Source organism: Paroedura picta, chromosome 4 (assembly GCF_049243985.1).
Source record: "Paroedura picta isolate Pp20150507F chromosome 4, Ppicta_v3.0, whole genome shotgun sequence".
NCBI classification, from domain to species: domain Eukaryota; kingdom Metazoa; phylum Chordata; class Lepidosauria; order Squamata; family Gekkonidae; genus Paroedura; species Paroedura picta.
In genome coordinates this window covers 82,456,380-82,470,818 of record NC_135372.1, presented here as the reverse complement: position 1 = coordinate 82,470,818, position 14,439 = coordinate 82,456,380, and the positions used below count along the sequence as shown (strand labels likewise).

Genomic DNA, 14,439 nt, shown 5'->3' with positions numbered 1-14,439 from the left:
AATTGCTACTGGGGAAAGATGATAATTTGGCCTATATCAGTCATTTTTACAAGGCTACACATGGGATATTCATGCTGTGTAGTGTAGGAATGCTTATCAAAGATAGAAGTTTTTATAAAGTGCCATTGCTGTAACAAAACTGTGGACATGGGTGGAGAGATTATATGACAGAAATTACAAACCTCCATTATGACATTGCCCTTTCCTGGATAGTCAAGGTTAACACAGTCTCAACCAGATGTTGGAAGCTAAGCAGGGCCAGCACTGCTTAGTACTTGGATGGGAGGCTATCATGCAGGTCTAGGGCTACTATGAAGAGGAAGACAATGGCAGTCTACCTCAGTTGCTGTGAAAACCTCATGGGATACCTGTAAATTGACAGCACCTTGACAACAACAACAAACCTGCGACATCACTTGTAATCACCAATTTCAAAATACTATTCAACTGGTACAACATCCCAAAGCTACATAACAATCTAAATAGAAATCAAGGGAAAGAGGGAGATAATTACATTTAACCAGAAGCCTTTCATTGCAGTTCACACCACAGCAGCATGACCTGTAAAAAAATATCTGCATTCTGACAACAAGGACTTAGACTCTCAATAACTTCTCTTGAACTAGCCTGTAAGGTGCACACCCTCACTTTAAGGAATGGCAGAATATTTGCAGGATGCTTCAGCTATACTGCTTAATTAACTATACACACAGAAGTCAAACCAGGTAATCTGTCAACAAGTTTGCCTATGGACATCACTCATTCACATCTCCACATAATTCTAAATTTATATAAAAGCACATTTAGAGAAGGAGTCCTACCTAGCACAAAGGTCATGAAGGTATGATAGCACAGCAGTAGCATAGCACACAGCACAGATCTAAAGCTGTAGGCAGATGTTCCCTCTTGAAGCTGCTGCAGACCATGTTCCTGCATCATAGTTAGATAAAGGGTTCTAAATGAATTATGTGTCTGTCTTGCTCTGTTTGTTTCACTACAATGGAGTTAAAAGATTAATAATTCCAAATATACACATATCTTGTCATCCATTTGTATCATGGAGTCAAATTGGTTCACTCAGTTAGGACAAGAGATAACACCACCAACATAAGTTGCCATAGCTCCCAATGAAGTTATCAGCTTTTAATTTTCTTTGCAAAACACCATGTGACTGAAGGAGTGACTAGGAGCTAATTACATAGCAGCTATCAAGAGACAACATAATAGTTGCTACATGTGTTTCTCTAGGAGCTGACACAGTTATGCCATCTCTATCACATAAAGCACATGAAATATTACAGTATTGCTTCAACTTGCACATAACTTCAACTACTGTTATATAAAGGTAAAGGTAAAGGTATCCCCTGTGCAAGCACCGGGTCATGTCTGACCCTTGGGGTGAAGCCCTCCAGCGTTTTCATGGCAGACTCAACATGGGATGGTTTGCCAGTACCTTCCCCAGTCATTACCATTTACCCCCCAGCAAGCTGAGTACTCATTTTACAATTTATGCCTATTAAATGTTCAGTCCATTTTTAAAGGAAAGGAGGAGGTGTTTGGGAACAGGGCTCCATTATTTCTCCTCCCCCCCCCCCTATTATTTTGTTGCCCATCTCCATTCTTTGCCTTTGCATACTCAAACCCTTTCCTGCAATCCTTCCCACAATCAGTAGCTCATTCCTGGGCCAACTACTATTCCAACATGTCAGCATTTATTCCCATGCTTTTCTCCTTTAAGACAATAGCACCATCCATGGATGGGATGACAGTGAGGATGAGGGGCTTTTCCCCAAACTTCTGACTTTCTATCCACTGTGAAAATCCCTGTCTCAGGAATAACAAGATTTCCAGTAAATCTTTAGGGGATCCCCTGGAGGTTGCCAACCCTACTGATGGTGTTACCCTAAAGGTGGCCCATAATGGAAGGGTGCCTCACACAGAGTCACCTTCATGCACAGAAGCCCATGAATGGATTTTGAGCAGGTTGGCACACACAGAAACCAGCATGGCAGAGACTGACTATGGAGTCAGTAGGGCGCCTCAAGAAACCTAGGAAGTCAGGCCAGGTCTCCATCTTGTTTGGGCTTCACTGGATCTCTTCCCTTGCCTGGAGGAGCCAGGCCAGATTTCCATCTGGTTTGAGCTGGACTAGACCCTTCCTCCTTGCCCAACTGACTGAGCTAAATGTGCACATTATCAAAATCACACCTTCCCAGATAAGCCACTAGATTGCCTCTAGGGGAGTCTAAACTAATCCAATCTTCTTCTATCTTGGCCTCCTGTCACACCCTGATACCAATGATCCTTATTGTTCTTCCCTACTCCCATATCCACCTATCAATGGGAGCCATTATGCAAATCCCAGATGAGAGCCTGACTGCATCTCCACCTGGAGTTTAGACAAAGACAAATGCTAATCCCATCAGCATGAGCCTCTTGTGGCACAGAGTGGTAAGGTGGTTAAACAGAGGCTGGAGGACATCAAGAGGTCCTTGTCAAGTAACTTTTTTTTGTCTCCTCTGGAGCATAAATAGCCCTTGGTTCCATCTTCCTATCTTACTTTTCTAGATACAAACAAATTCAGAAGAGCCTTTACTCTGGCTAGACTTGCAACCTTGCCTCTCAGCCATTATGGATGGTAAATATAATTGGATTCCATTCGCTGTGAGAATTTGCCCATGTCCCTTTGGAGAACTTGAGACCAGGGAGAATGTTTTTTCCTATTACTTTCTCTATAACAAGCTATGGCATAAGAGTATCTTGCCACTATGAAACAGACATTCAGGACTTTCTGACAGAATATATCTTGAAAAAAATTTGGTAGATGAAAACTCCTCAATTTCAAGATGTGTTACAAAGTTTTGTGCCTAAGTATATACAGTTTGTAAGGGTCCAAATATCAAATTATATGGATCTGCGATCTTCTAAATTAGCGATCCCCAACCTTTATCAGGTCAGGGACTGCCTCCGGGGTTAGGGGAGAGCCAACGACCCAGGTGCTGTGCAAACGCGCATGTGCAATTGCTGCGCATGCACGTTTTCACCACCAGGTGGTGCTAACATGCACACACGGCAATTGCGCACATGCACGTTTGCGTCGCCGGCATGCCGGCGGCTGCGCCTGCCTCTTCCCTTTCTTCTCGCTGCGGGCGGGGGGAGGCAGGCGCGGCTACCGGCAGCCCAGTACCGTGGCCTTCACGGCCTGGCGCCGGGCCGCAGACCGGGGGTTGGTGACTCCTGTTCTAAATTACTGATTTTAGTTTTATTGCTATACATTATATATTAAAATTTTTATTTTGATTCTGATGATAATTTATCTATAACTATTGATGTTATCCTTTTGTACGCTGGCCTCATTGTAAAAATATATTAATTTTGGTCTATGACTGCAAATAAAAATTGATTTGAAGTTCATGGGGGAGGGTAAATTGGGTCACCTATACATTTGGAGGCTTGTCAAATTTTCTCTTGAATATCACATAAAATGTGATAGTCAATGGATGGCAGAAAACACAATAAAATGAAATAAATAAAGAGGGCTTTGAAGTTTAAATAGAGCCTTCCATTGGAAATTAATTATTTAAGTTAAAATAGCTTAGTGATTTTGATATGTGCAAGGATTTTCTTGTATGCAAACATTTTGTTTCCATTCCTAGAATATATTCTTCCCAAACCATGTAGTGCAAATGCGTTTAGAAGTCTTGGATTTGAAAAGTGTTTATAAAAAGATATGGAAAGCAGAAGTTCTGGAATGGCAGCAAAAAGTTCTGCTATTTATGTATGAGCCTACGTACATATGTAAAGGGGTTTTCTACATTGGCTCCAATATATATTATTACTGTTCATCAGTGCCAAAAACTGCCTTAACAATTACGAAAAAGTAAAATTGAGGCTGTTTATATAAAGAAAAAAGACTTCCTGAACTCAGGGATATTGAGACTAATCAATTTAATTTTAAATACAGTATGTTTAGTAAGACCACACAATTGAAAGATAGATGTCAAAGATTTCTTATTAAAGGTGAGGAAAATTCTAGAACCTTTCCTCCTTAATGATTCATTCTATAAAAAAATTCTCAAGATCAGTAGATTTACTTATTAGATTTTTATTTTGCACTGCCTCAAGGACACCACATAATTGTTCTCCTTTCCCATCATCCTCGCATAGGATTCACACAACTGCTGGCAGTAAACAATTGCCTGTTGCTGCAAACCGTCACCCACCATCAGAAAATTTTGTGACATCAAGAAAATGGGAGACAGCTGGTGCCATGCATGTCACAATTTCTAGCCAACAAGTCAGAAGTGAGGTCATCATGACATTGCAGTGTTACATGATGCCATTTCAACCTTTTGCTTCCATGGAGCTCCTCCACCTCCCCAGTAAGCCTACCACGGGCTGCCTGTCAAAGGTTAGCAGCCCTATCACAGCAATTCTATGAGGCAGGCTAGGCTGAGCGATAGCAGCTAGGCCAAGGTCACTCAGTTAAAGTCATGGCAAATTAGTGACTCAATCTGGGTCTCCTCAGTCCCACTCTGACACTGTACCTACATGGATTCTCAATCATAATTTGCCCCCTAGATTAGTTAAGGATGATTTCTGTAAGTTCCCCAGAATGTGCTTACGTGTACACTAGTGGGAAAGCGTGTTGCACCAAGGAATACAATGGGCACTAAGACCCATGCCTGCACTGTGTCTTTCCTGGGTCCTGGTCATCCTGTCCCTGTTCCTTGCTTGAACTTGAGAGCCATATAGTGGAATGGTTAAAGAGTAGAAGATTCTAAGCAAGGGAGAAAAAGAAAGAAAAAGAAAGAGGCATGGAGGAAAAGATAAATTAAGAGAAAGAGAAGGGGAGGGAGGGAGAAAGAAAAATGACAGGAAGGAAGGAGGGAAGAAGGAGGAAGACATAAAAAGAACAATCTATAATACCGTATTTGCCGGCATATAAGACGACTGGGTGTATAAGACGACCCCCCAACATTTCCACTCTACAGTACTATGGGCCACTATGGGCAGCTATGTCTATCCCAACTGAAGTGCACCCGGCGTATAGGACGACCCCCCCCACTTGGAGGCATGTTTTTAAGGGGGGAAAAGTAGTCTTATACGCCAGCAAATACTGTACATAAAGGGAACCAATTAATAAGAGCAAGAACAAGACTGAAGAATGTTACAAATAAAATAAGCTCGTATCAAGAGTCATAAAGATTTGACTATTAAAACATACCACTCACCCATTTAAGATAAAAATTATGGAACAACAATCCAGAGTATGAAAACCGGTGAAAGAGGCACCTCTGGGGGAACACTTTATCACCAATGATCATAATTATATGGATTTGGTCTGGAGACAATTGCTCATAAACCAAACCAAAAAGTCAACATTGCTAAATGGCTAATTTTTGAAACTGATATATATTATTTTCTTCTTATAGTTTTGCCACTTTAGAAAATACTTTTGAAAATGCTTAATAACCAGTCTGCATTCTGGCATACTCTACATTTAGAATTAAAGAAGATTTTGCTTATTGACTTAACTTGTGTAGCTTGTTTGTTTGCTTCTCTGGTTGTTTGCTTACCACCAGGAGGTTGGCAGTCCTAGCAAGACCTGAGAATATATTCTTTTCTAGGGTCAGAAATGACTGCCAGGACAAGGAGAAACCTGAGAAGAAAGGAATCCTTGTGCAGGCTATGCAGTCCTTGCACTGGATCCAGTTGTAGGAGCTGTCAGCTATGGATGTCAGCCTCCAGGTGAGATCTGGGGAACCCCTGGAATAACAGCTCATCTCCAGACTACAGAGATCAGTTTCCATGGAGAAAATGGCTTATTCAGATGGTAGACTCTGTGGCTTTGGAAATAGTCCTTCCTCTCCTGCTTGAATAGATGAATCCCTTTGTTTGCAGCATTTTCTGTTGGCGAGGCTCTGAGAAGAAATTCTGAGAGTAGGGAAATGAGAAGAGCCAATGGGCAGAGTGCAGCAAATTCAGCTTTTCCCTCACATTCACTTTCCAGTGCATGCAAATTCAACAAGGCCCTCAACTGGAGTAGCCCCTCTGGGGCTCTGAAGTAACCCTGGGGTTATTAGTAACCCTGGTTGAAAATCACAGCTTGAGAAGATGGGGAGTATGTGAGGACTATGTGGGTAGATGTGTTCATCCTTGGGCAACATCAACTGCTAACCTTTCTTCTTTTTGAAGTAGAGGAAACACTTCAGGGTACTGAGATTCTCCTGACCTTTCAGAGTAAGTGGCTATTTGTTTTTACTCCAAACCCCAGGTGAGACTGAATTATGAAATAAAAGATGAATTACCCTTCTAGCTGGATCTACAGGGATCCCAGCTGGCTCATGGGGTTTTATCTGAGGTTTGATATGTTTATTACGTCCTGTGTTTGAATGTGTTAGGGAGCCACAGCCAGTTAAAGTTCTGTAACATGTAAAATGCAAGGTTATGTGCACATATTAAAAACATGATTTGCAGATAAGTACTTGGCTTCAAAGCTGTATAGATTAAAGTAACAAAAATACTCACTTTGTTTCCAGAAAACCCAACAAACTCCAGTAATCATACAATTCTCACTGGTAACATGGATAGAGTCTGTGAATGTAAAGCTAAACACTGAACTTTCTTTCTTGCAAATTTCAAATATTTTTTTTCTTTTAACAAAAGAGTAAACCAGATAAGTTACATAAATATAGTTCTCTCTGAGGGCTACAGTCAGCACTATTAGCCACACTATGTAGCTGATATATAGAAAGATCCTACCTACAGGCCATGTTTTTGCCATGCTGTCCCAACACATTTTCTATCTGGTTATCACATATGTGAGAGTTTCCAAGTCAGCATCAGGGTGGGGTGAGGGATCTGAGAGGAGTAGCCAAAATAGCTTTTTAGGGCATACATCCATCTACATGTCTTGTTTACTATGAGTGTGGCCTTATTTGTATGTTGACAACTTGTGGATAATCATTTGTATTATATAATATACACTGAGAACTACGTCACCTAGTGGTTTAAATCCAGAACGGCTTTTTTCAACCTTTTGACCATGGAGGAGCCCCTGAAATAATTTTTCAGGCTTTGAGGAACTCATATCAGCTGGCCATACCTCCCTCTCTCCTGCCCCCAGAAGTGCCATGTCACCAGGAGGGACACCGCCTGTGTTGACAGGCTTGAGTAGGATTGCGGGAGGAGAGTCAGGAGGCAGTTTAAGGGGAGAGAAGGTATGCAGGCTCTGCCCCCCTCCCAGGCACCAAACCACAAGGTGGTGAGGAGAGAGAGTAATGGAAGCATGCAGTTCTCTAGCTCAGTGGTCCCCAACCTTTTTATCACCGGGGACCACTCAACGCCGGGGACCACTCAACGCCTTTTACTGAGGCCCGGTGGGGGGGGGGTAGTTTACTCCTCTACTCTCAACCACTGCCCTAATGCTCTCTGATCGCTATGGTAATGTTTAAACATCCATTCAAAATAAGATACAGACACGCCACAACAATGAAATGTGTTGCAAAGTGCTGGGGGGGATGAAGTAAAGGGCCGGGGGGGGGGGAGAGAAGGCGTCCTTCGGGGTCCACCTCCAATTAGTCGAAGGACCACATGTGGTCCGCAGCCCACAGGTTGGGGATCGCTACTCTAGCTTGTGGCTGAGTCTATTAAGACAAGCGGGGAAAGGGCGCAGACTCCTGCCAGAGCTCCTAAGGACCCCCAGGGGAATCCCTGGTCTAGAGCCTAAATTCAAGGCTTATGTTTTTAATCTGCATTTAAAGCACACTGTACAATAAATTAATTTATTTTAATTCATTTTTACATTGTATCTGATCAGGTTTCATGGTACCTAAGTGCATAAACTCTATGCCAATTGGAATATGTCCAATAATTTCACATTTCATATTAACATAGAGATCCTAAATAGACTGAATAAATAACATGTCTCAAATGTTCCATTATTGAACAAAGTGATTGACTGGGTTTATGCCTAGTTATTGGACTGAAACAGTCTTGGTTGCCCTGGTGGGTGACTTGCATCATGAGATGAAGGAATATGACTGTTGATTCTCCTAAATCTCTCACTTACATTAGATAGCATCAGTCATAGTATTCCTCTGGACTGGGATTCAGAGACATTGTTCTGCAGTGGTTCTGATCCTACCTGGAGATTAAGTTCCAGTAGGTGGTGCTGGGCAACTGCCGTTCAGACCATAGGCCTTTCTCCTATGAGGTCCCACAAGATTTTATCTTGTCTCCTATACTCTTTAAGGGTGAGCTCATTCAGAGATTTGACCTGGGTTGTCACCAATATGCAGGTCGTTGACAATCTGCAACACTCCTGAAACTGATCCGCAAAAAGCGCTTCGTTGTAGCGCTTTCAGGGAAATCCCAAAAAGTGGATTCACCCTCCGGAAAGCGCTACACTCCTGCAACCAATCTGCAACACTAGCGGAAAAGTTCTGTGCGTTACCATTGTTGCGGTTTCTGCAAAGTCCCTCGCCCTGGCTCTCTCCTCTGATCTTCCGACGAAGCGATTGCCATTTTTTCTCTCCGAGCGAACGGAGATCAACGCGCCAGCAAGCCTTAGTTTACCCAGTGAGGCTTCCCCGGCTGCAGTCCCTCTGTTTAAAGTCACCAAGCACAAGCTTCACAGAGGCCCGTTTGCTGGTTTATTTTCACTTTATTTTTCACACTGTTTTCAGCCGAAAATCGCGCCCGTGAGGGGGGGGGGGATTTTTTTTTTCACTCGGGGGGAGCGTGGCAATGATGAAACGGCAGCTCAAACATCACCTGCTAGCTGGATGGGTCTCTCCGTTGCAACGAATCAACGCATATTTGTTGCAACGGGTGTGTTTTTTTTTTTTTTTAATCCTTCCTTAAAGGGAAAGGGGCTGTTTGGGAGCATGCTAACGGCCGCCCATTGGCTGCTTGATGGCCAGGGGAGGGACACAGCTCAGCAATAGCGCTTCCTTTCTAGCGATTTTTGCCGAGACCAGAACCCTGTGGGAAACGATAGAAACGCAACTGGATTCCACTACAAAGGCAGGTATGCATAACGATGAATTCCACTATTTAAAATGGCGATTTTTCAGCAAACAATTTGCTACATGGATCCCGGTGCGGAATGGCCCTATGTTAGGGATTATTAGGAAAAGGGCTGAGAATAAAATGACCATACTATAGTGCCCCTGTATAGATCTCATTTATTATTTATTGATTGATTGGTTTCTATACTGCCATTCTTCAATGGTATCGCGGCAATTTCCAACGTCAGTAAATACAATAAAACCCATAAAACATCCCATTAAACAATTACTATTTGGAATAGTGTGTACAGTTACTGTCACTATATACCCAACAGGTTATTGCAGACCTACAAAAAGTACAGAGTAGGGCAACCAAGATCATTAAGGGGCTGGAGCACCTTCTCTATGAGGAAGGGATGAAGAGTCTTGAACTTTTCATTGTGGAAAAGAGACAATTAAGAGGGCACATGATAGTGGATGGAGAGAGATGACAAAAAAATTTCTCTCCCCCAAAATATTAGAACTTGAAGACATTCAATGAAGATGATGGGCAGTAGGTTCAGGATAGACAAATGGAATTACTACTTAACTAGAGCGTAATTAAAATGTGGAATTTTCTGCCAAAGGATGTAGTGATGGCTACAGGATAGTTTTAAAAGGTGATTAGATATTCATGGAGTATAAATCTATCAATGGCTACTATACATGGTGACTAAAGAGAACCTCCATATTTAGAGGTATTAAGCCTTTGAATCCCAGAGCCAGGAGGCATCATATGTCTGATCCAGCAAGTCTCTTCTTATATTCTTAAAGGAAAATATTATCCATGAGATGAACTTCTATCTTTGCCTGCTTGCATTCATACTCAGAAAAACACAGAATTATTGCAGTGGCTCACAAGCGACACAGATACAAATTCTTATGTTAGAATTTTCATATGGGAAGAAGACTTCCAAAAATTGACAACTGTAGCATTAAAATAAACACATGTTTTAAAATTTACTTTGAAACTTTTGATTATTTGCAATATTCATATAGTGGAATAATTTAAGCAGCTCTAATCTGATTACTGCAACTCTAAACATGCCTTGCTGTCAAGATTTCACACATTCCTGTCCTGGAAATTGCTGTCTTTACCCCATTAATTAATATCCTAATGTACTAGCTGTTTGAACATGGTAACCAACCCAGCTTTCCAGAAATTCCACAATTCATTTGTGAACAAGTTTCACAAAAGAGAAACAGAGCAAAATTAAGGTATGATCTGATGAGCACCTGCTCTTATAATTTTGTAAGATTCTTCATTCTTTGTGCAGATACGATTCCACTTGCATGCCAAAGTGGGCCCACACTGTAAAGTATGTGGACAGTATCTGGGAGACCTTTTCTATTTTCTTTGTTTGTACACTAGTTTCACTCTTAGTTCTTTGAAATGAGGATAGCCCTTTGGTGCTTTGCACTTCTAAGAACTTCAATAAGTAGATTACTTTTCATCTACATTGAATCCACAGGAAATGCTCTCATGTGACAGAGCCTTTACACAGCAGCCACAAAGCATGAGAGCTGCTGGCCATATAAATTTCCCTTGTAATGTGGAAAGTTTCCACATCAATTTCCCCAAACCCCATAGAGTCTCACAGGTACTATTATGGGTAATCTACATGTTATGCCCACTGAATGGAACTACTATCATGCAGAAACATTTTCTGCAACTCGCATAAGGCAGCTGTTTTTAACCCCACCTTTAAATAGGTCATAATTAAAAGTCAAAATAAAAGTTTTCAGGATTGTTGAAACAAGCTGCGTTACATACCAGATTAAATGCTCCAATTCCTAGTTTTATGCCACTTTCAAAATGGAGATGATTTTCTCCTTTAACATAGTTGGGAGAATGTATTAAACTGTCCAGTTCCCTATAAAAAAACCATATTACAAATTAGCAGTAATCTAAATCTAATGCCTTTCTAATTACAGAGCAATAATGGCTGCTGCTTATACACTATGTAACTCACTTCAGCCAAAATTACTGTGGACCAGTGTAAAACATGGACAGTATTATGGAATGTTCCTTTTCTAGAAAGGGATGGGGCTAACCTGTTTTATGTTTTAAGTTGAGACAAAAACTCCATTATACAGACATGAGCCATCCATGTCCTATCACCTATGAATGCAGAGCCCAAGAAGTCATTCTTTTGCACCTATTCTTTCCTTTCTGCACCCACATTCTTTCAGGCCAAAACATTTTAGCATCCTAAGTTAACAGTTTATGGTCAAAGCATTCTTTGACAGGAAGTCTCTCTTTCTTCTGTTCTCTCATACACAAATGCATACATAACTTTAAAGGATGAAATACTGACTGGTGCACTGCAATCTAGTTTATAAATCAAAATCTCCAAGTGGTGACAGTAGGGGTGCCAGATCCCCCGGTGGATATGGGGATCCCCCGCCACAAGACCCCACCATTATACTACTGATCAGCTGGCCAGCAAGGGGAACTTACTCAGAAAATGAAAAAAAAAATTAATATTGCAGTAATATATCTACAGCATTTCTGACATGACTTAGAAGCGAAATCATCATATCAGTGACATTGGGGTGACACTCTAGTATTTGGGGGTCATCAACCCCTGGTCTGCGGCCCAGTGCCGGGCTGCGAAGGCCTCGGTACCAGACCACTGGTGGCTGCGCCTACCTCTCCCCCCCATGCAGCGAGAAGGTCGCCAGGCCGCTTTGCTCGTAGCTGCTTTGTTCGCAGCCCGGCAACCTTCTCGCTGTGAGGGGGGGAAGGGGTAGGCGCGTCCGCTGGTATGCCGGTGGACGCAAACGCACATGCGCAGAGCAGCTGCGCATGTATGTTTGCGCCCCCTGCTGGTGCAAATGTGCATGCATGGCAACTGCGCATGCACGTTTGCACGCAGCTGCCGTGCGTGCACAGTGCCTGGGCCGCCGGCTCTCCTCCACCCGTGGATGCGGTCCTCAACCGCAAAAGGTTTGGGGCCCGCTGCTCTATGGTAGAAGCCAAATTTACCAAATTTTGCCCAAATATTAGAGCAGGCATTCTCAACATGGGTTTTGTGAAATCCTGGGTTTTCGCAAGGGCTCCAGTAGGGTTTTGGTAATTTTTTCCATCCTGGAGGGGATGGAAAGGGGAAAGGCACTGGTCATAAATATCTTTGCTGGCTGAGCCTTGTTGCACATGGTAGTGACTGGAGTCTAGAAAGTTAAGTACACTCATTTTTACTTAACTGGGTGGGGCAGGGCAGGGAGTGACTGAGTGGCAGATGCCTGTCCCAGCCCTGTTCCTGGTCCAGCAGAGTAGGCTGCTGGGTTATTTCTGGCATCGTGAGGCAAATGAGCAGGAGGTCACATCCAGTGGGAGTGCCTGTGGAATGTATTTTCTGGTGATTTGTGACTTCAGGGGGCAACGCAAGGAGGTGTAGTCTGTTGACATCACTTCCAGGGTTTTTTGAAGCTTGAGGAATGTTTCAGGGGGTTCTCAATAATAAAAAGGTTGATAAAGGCTATGTTAGAATGTCATCCAAATATTGTTGCATGATGATGTTATATCCAGGTCACACTGGAAGCGATGTAGACACACCACTGCAACATCAGCTGGGTCTTCCTCTTGCTTCTGATAAGTCTCCTCTATCACCTGCTGGTTTCCAGGAGGGCATTTCTGGAATCCAAGAGGCCTGAGGTATGTACAGATGCATACCCACATGCATAGGTGCTCCAGATAGACATTAGGAACTATAACAGCATGCTATCCTTAATAAGCTATAATAAGAACTTTTAAGACATGTAAGAAATAAAACTTTCCACTCTTGAAAGATATGTATAGGAAAATCCACATACCTGTATATTTGATAACTGTTCCTTACTTTGATGCTGCCCTTGATGAAACTAACCATGTTTTCATCCTAAAGGAATTACAATACATTATCCATTTTGGTATGCAAATAAATGAAAATCCTCTTCGTTTCAGAGATAATGAATGAAAACAAAACAGCTGATAACATTCTACATGGTAAATTATTAAGTAACTTTTGTAGATCTTCCTTTTGTTGTTTCTAGAGGAAAAAGCCCCTTGCTATTGTAACTTAACCAAGAAGCATCTCCTTTAATATAAAAAAAAGTATTTGGTATAAAAACCTATGATTGCTTTGATGTTCTTGCAATTTAATTCTGACTGAGGTGAGTTTTCAGCCATCCTGCTGCTATACTTTCATGGTTTTGTCTTCCACAGGGGACTGGAGCATGTTATAAGCTCTTACCAAGCCCAAAGAAATTATATTTGGTGCCTGAGAACAAGGTGATTCAAGCTTTCTGAAATTTGGCTCTAACTTATTTTCAGTGCCAGGCTTCCTGTCTGAAACATATGAAATAATAAAGAAATGAGCACCTTGGAAAAGGAAACCAACATCTGTAACTTTGAGTAGCTTGTCATAATCTTCATATTTTCTAGGCAGACATAAGGCCTCCTATCTTGAATGCCATTAATATTAAAGTATGTATATAGTTATTTTTAAAAGACAAAACTTAAGTCACAGTGGGCAAATGAATGTGACTTAGAAGTAAACCACTGGATAATATAATGCTTTCCCAATATGGTAATATCTGTTTTTTGATATTGCATTTACAGGAAAATGTTCCCCAGAGAAGAACTTCTCACAGGAACCTTACTGGAACTAATAAAGTGTTCCAAGATGAGGTAATCTTACCTGAAGGAAAGTAAGAGCAGCTCTTTGAAGCAAACATTCAGCGTAGCAAATTTCTGCATGAATTTCCTCTAGAAGACAGGAGGGAAAGTACGAAATGGAGAGGAAAGAATCCACTACCAAACAATGGTATCATGTCCCCAATACAATTTCCCTCCTACCTCAGCTCCCTGTAAAGAAACATTCATGAAAAAACATAAATTGCATTTATTCAATATTCTCTCAGATGGGCAGCTAGCTACCATCTTACTATTTAAGCTGCAATCAAATTACTTGATACTGTAGAACCAGGGACCAGGTTTCAAAATGGTGTACCATCATAACATTTCAGCATTTCTAGCTTATCTAGCTCCTTTCTAATCACTCAAATGCTCTAAATTTGGAAGGGAATCTGTTCTTCATCCAGTGCCACCCAGTCCTTTCAGTCACTAGCTCTCCGTTCCTTCTTATCTGTTTTCTGCTCAATAATGACAGATCAGCCTGAAGCTTCAGCATGCTGTGGGCCACAAAAAACACACCTCTGAAAACTGGGACATATTGGAAGTCTCAAAAAGCAGAACCACAGTAGAGAATAACCTATTTTCTTCTGCAGCTTCAACAGATAGTGTGTTTCTAGGAGAATATTCAAATATTTATCTATTATCAATAAACCCACTACTGAATTTCTGAAATCCATAGGTTTGTATTTTTGTTAGCTATGTATACAC

General features: G+C 41.7%; 1 protein-coding gene and 1 long non-coding RNA gene across 11 annotated transcripts in view; one reads left to right on the top strand and one right to left on the bottom strand.

The window, feature by feature from the left end:
• The window catches only part of TTC39A (tetratricopeptide repeat domain 39A), a 98,483-nt gene that overhangs the window by 55,125 nt on the left and 28,919 nt on the right, over positions 1-14,439 (bottom strand). For all 10 annotated transcript variants that reach the window (XM_077333782.1, XM_077333789.1, XM_077333787.1 and 7 more), the window contains 3 exons: positions 13,736-13,803; positions 12,870-12,934; positions 10,828-10,927 (listed from right to left, as the gene is read on the bottom strand). In XM_077333782.1, the coding sequence (XP_077189897.1) occupies positions 10,828-10,927; positions 12,870-12,934; positions 13,736-13,803 (233 nt within the window). The remainder of the gene's footprint in view (positions 1-10,827; positions 10,928-12,869; positions 12,935-13,735; positions 13,804-14,439) is intronic.
• On the top strand, positions 5,629-13,772 carry LOC143835703 (uncharacterized). The gene is made up of 4 exons (XR_013230315.1): positions 5,629-5,751; positions 6,199-6,243; positions 12,586-12,711; positions 13,657-13,772. It is a non-coding gene; the product is annotated as an uncharacterized LOC143835703 (long non-coding RNA).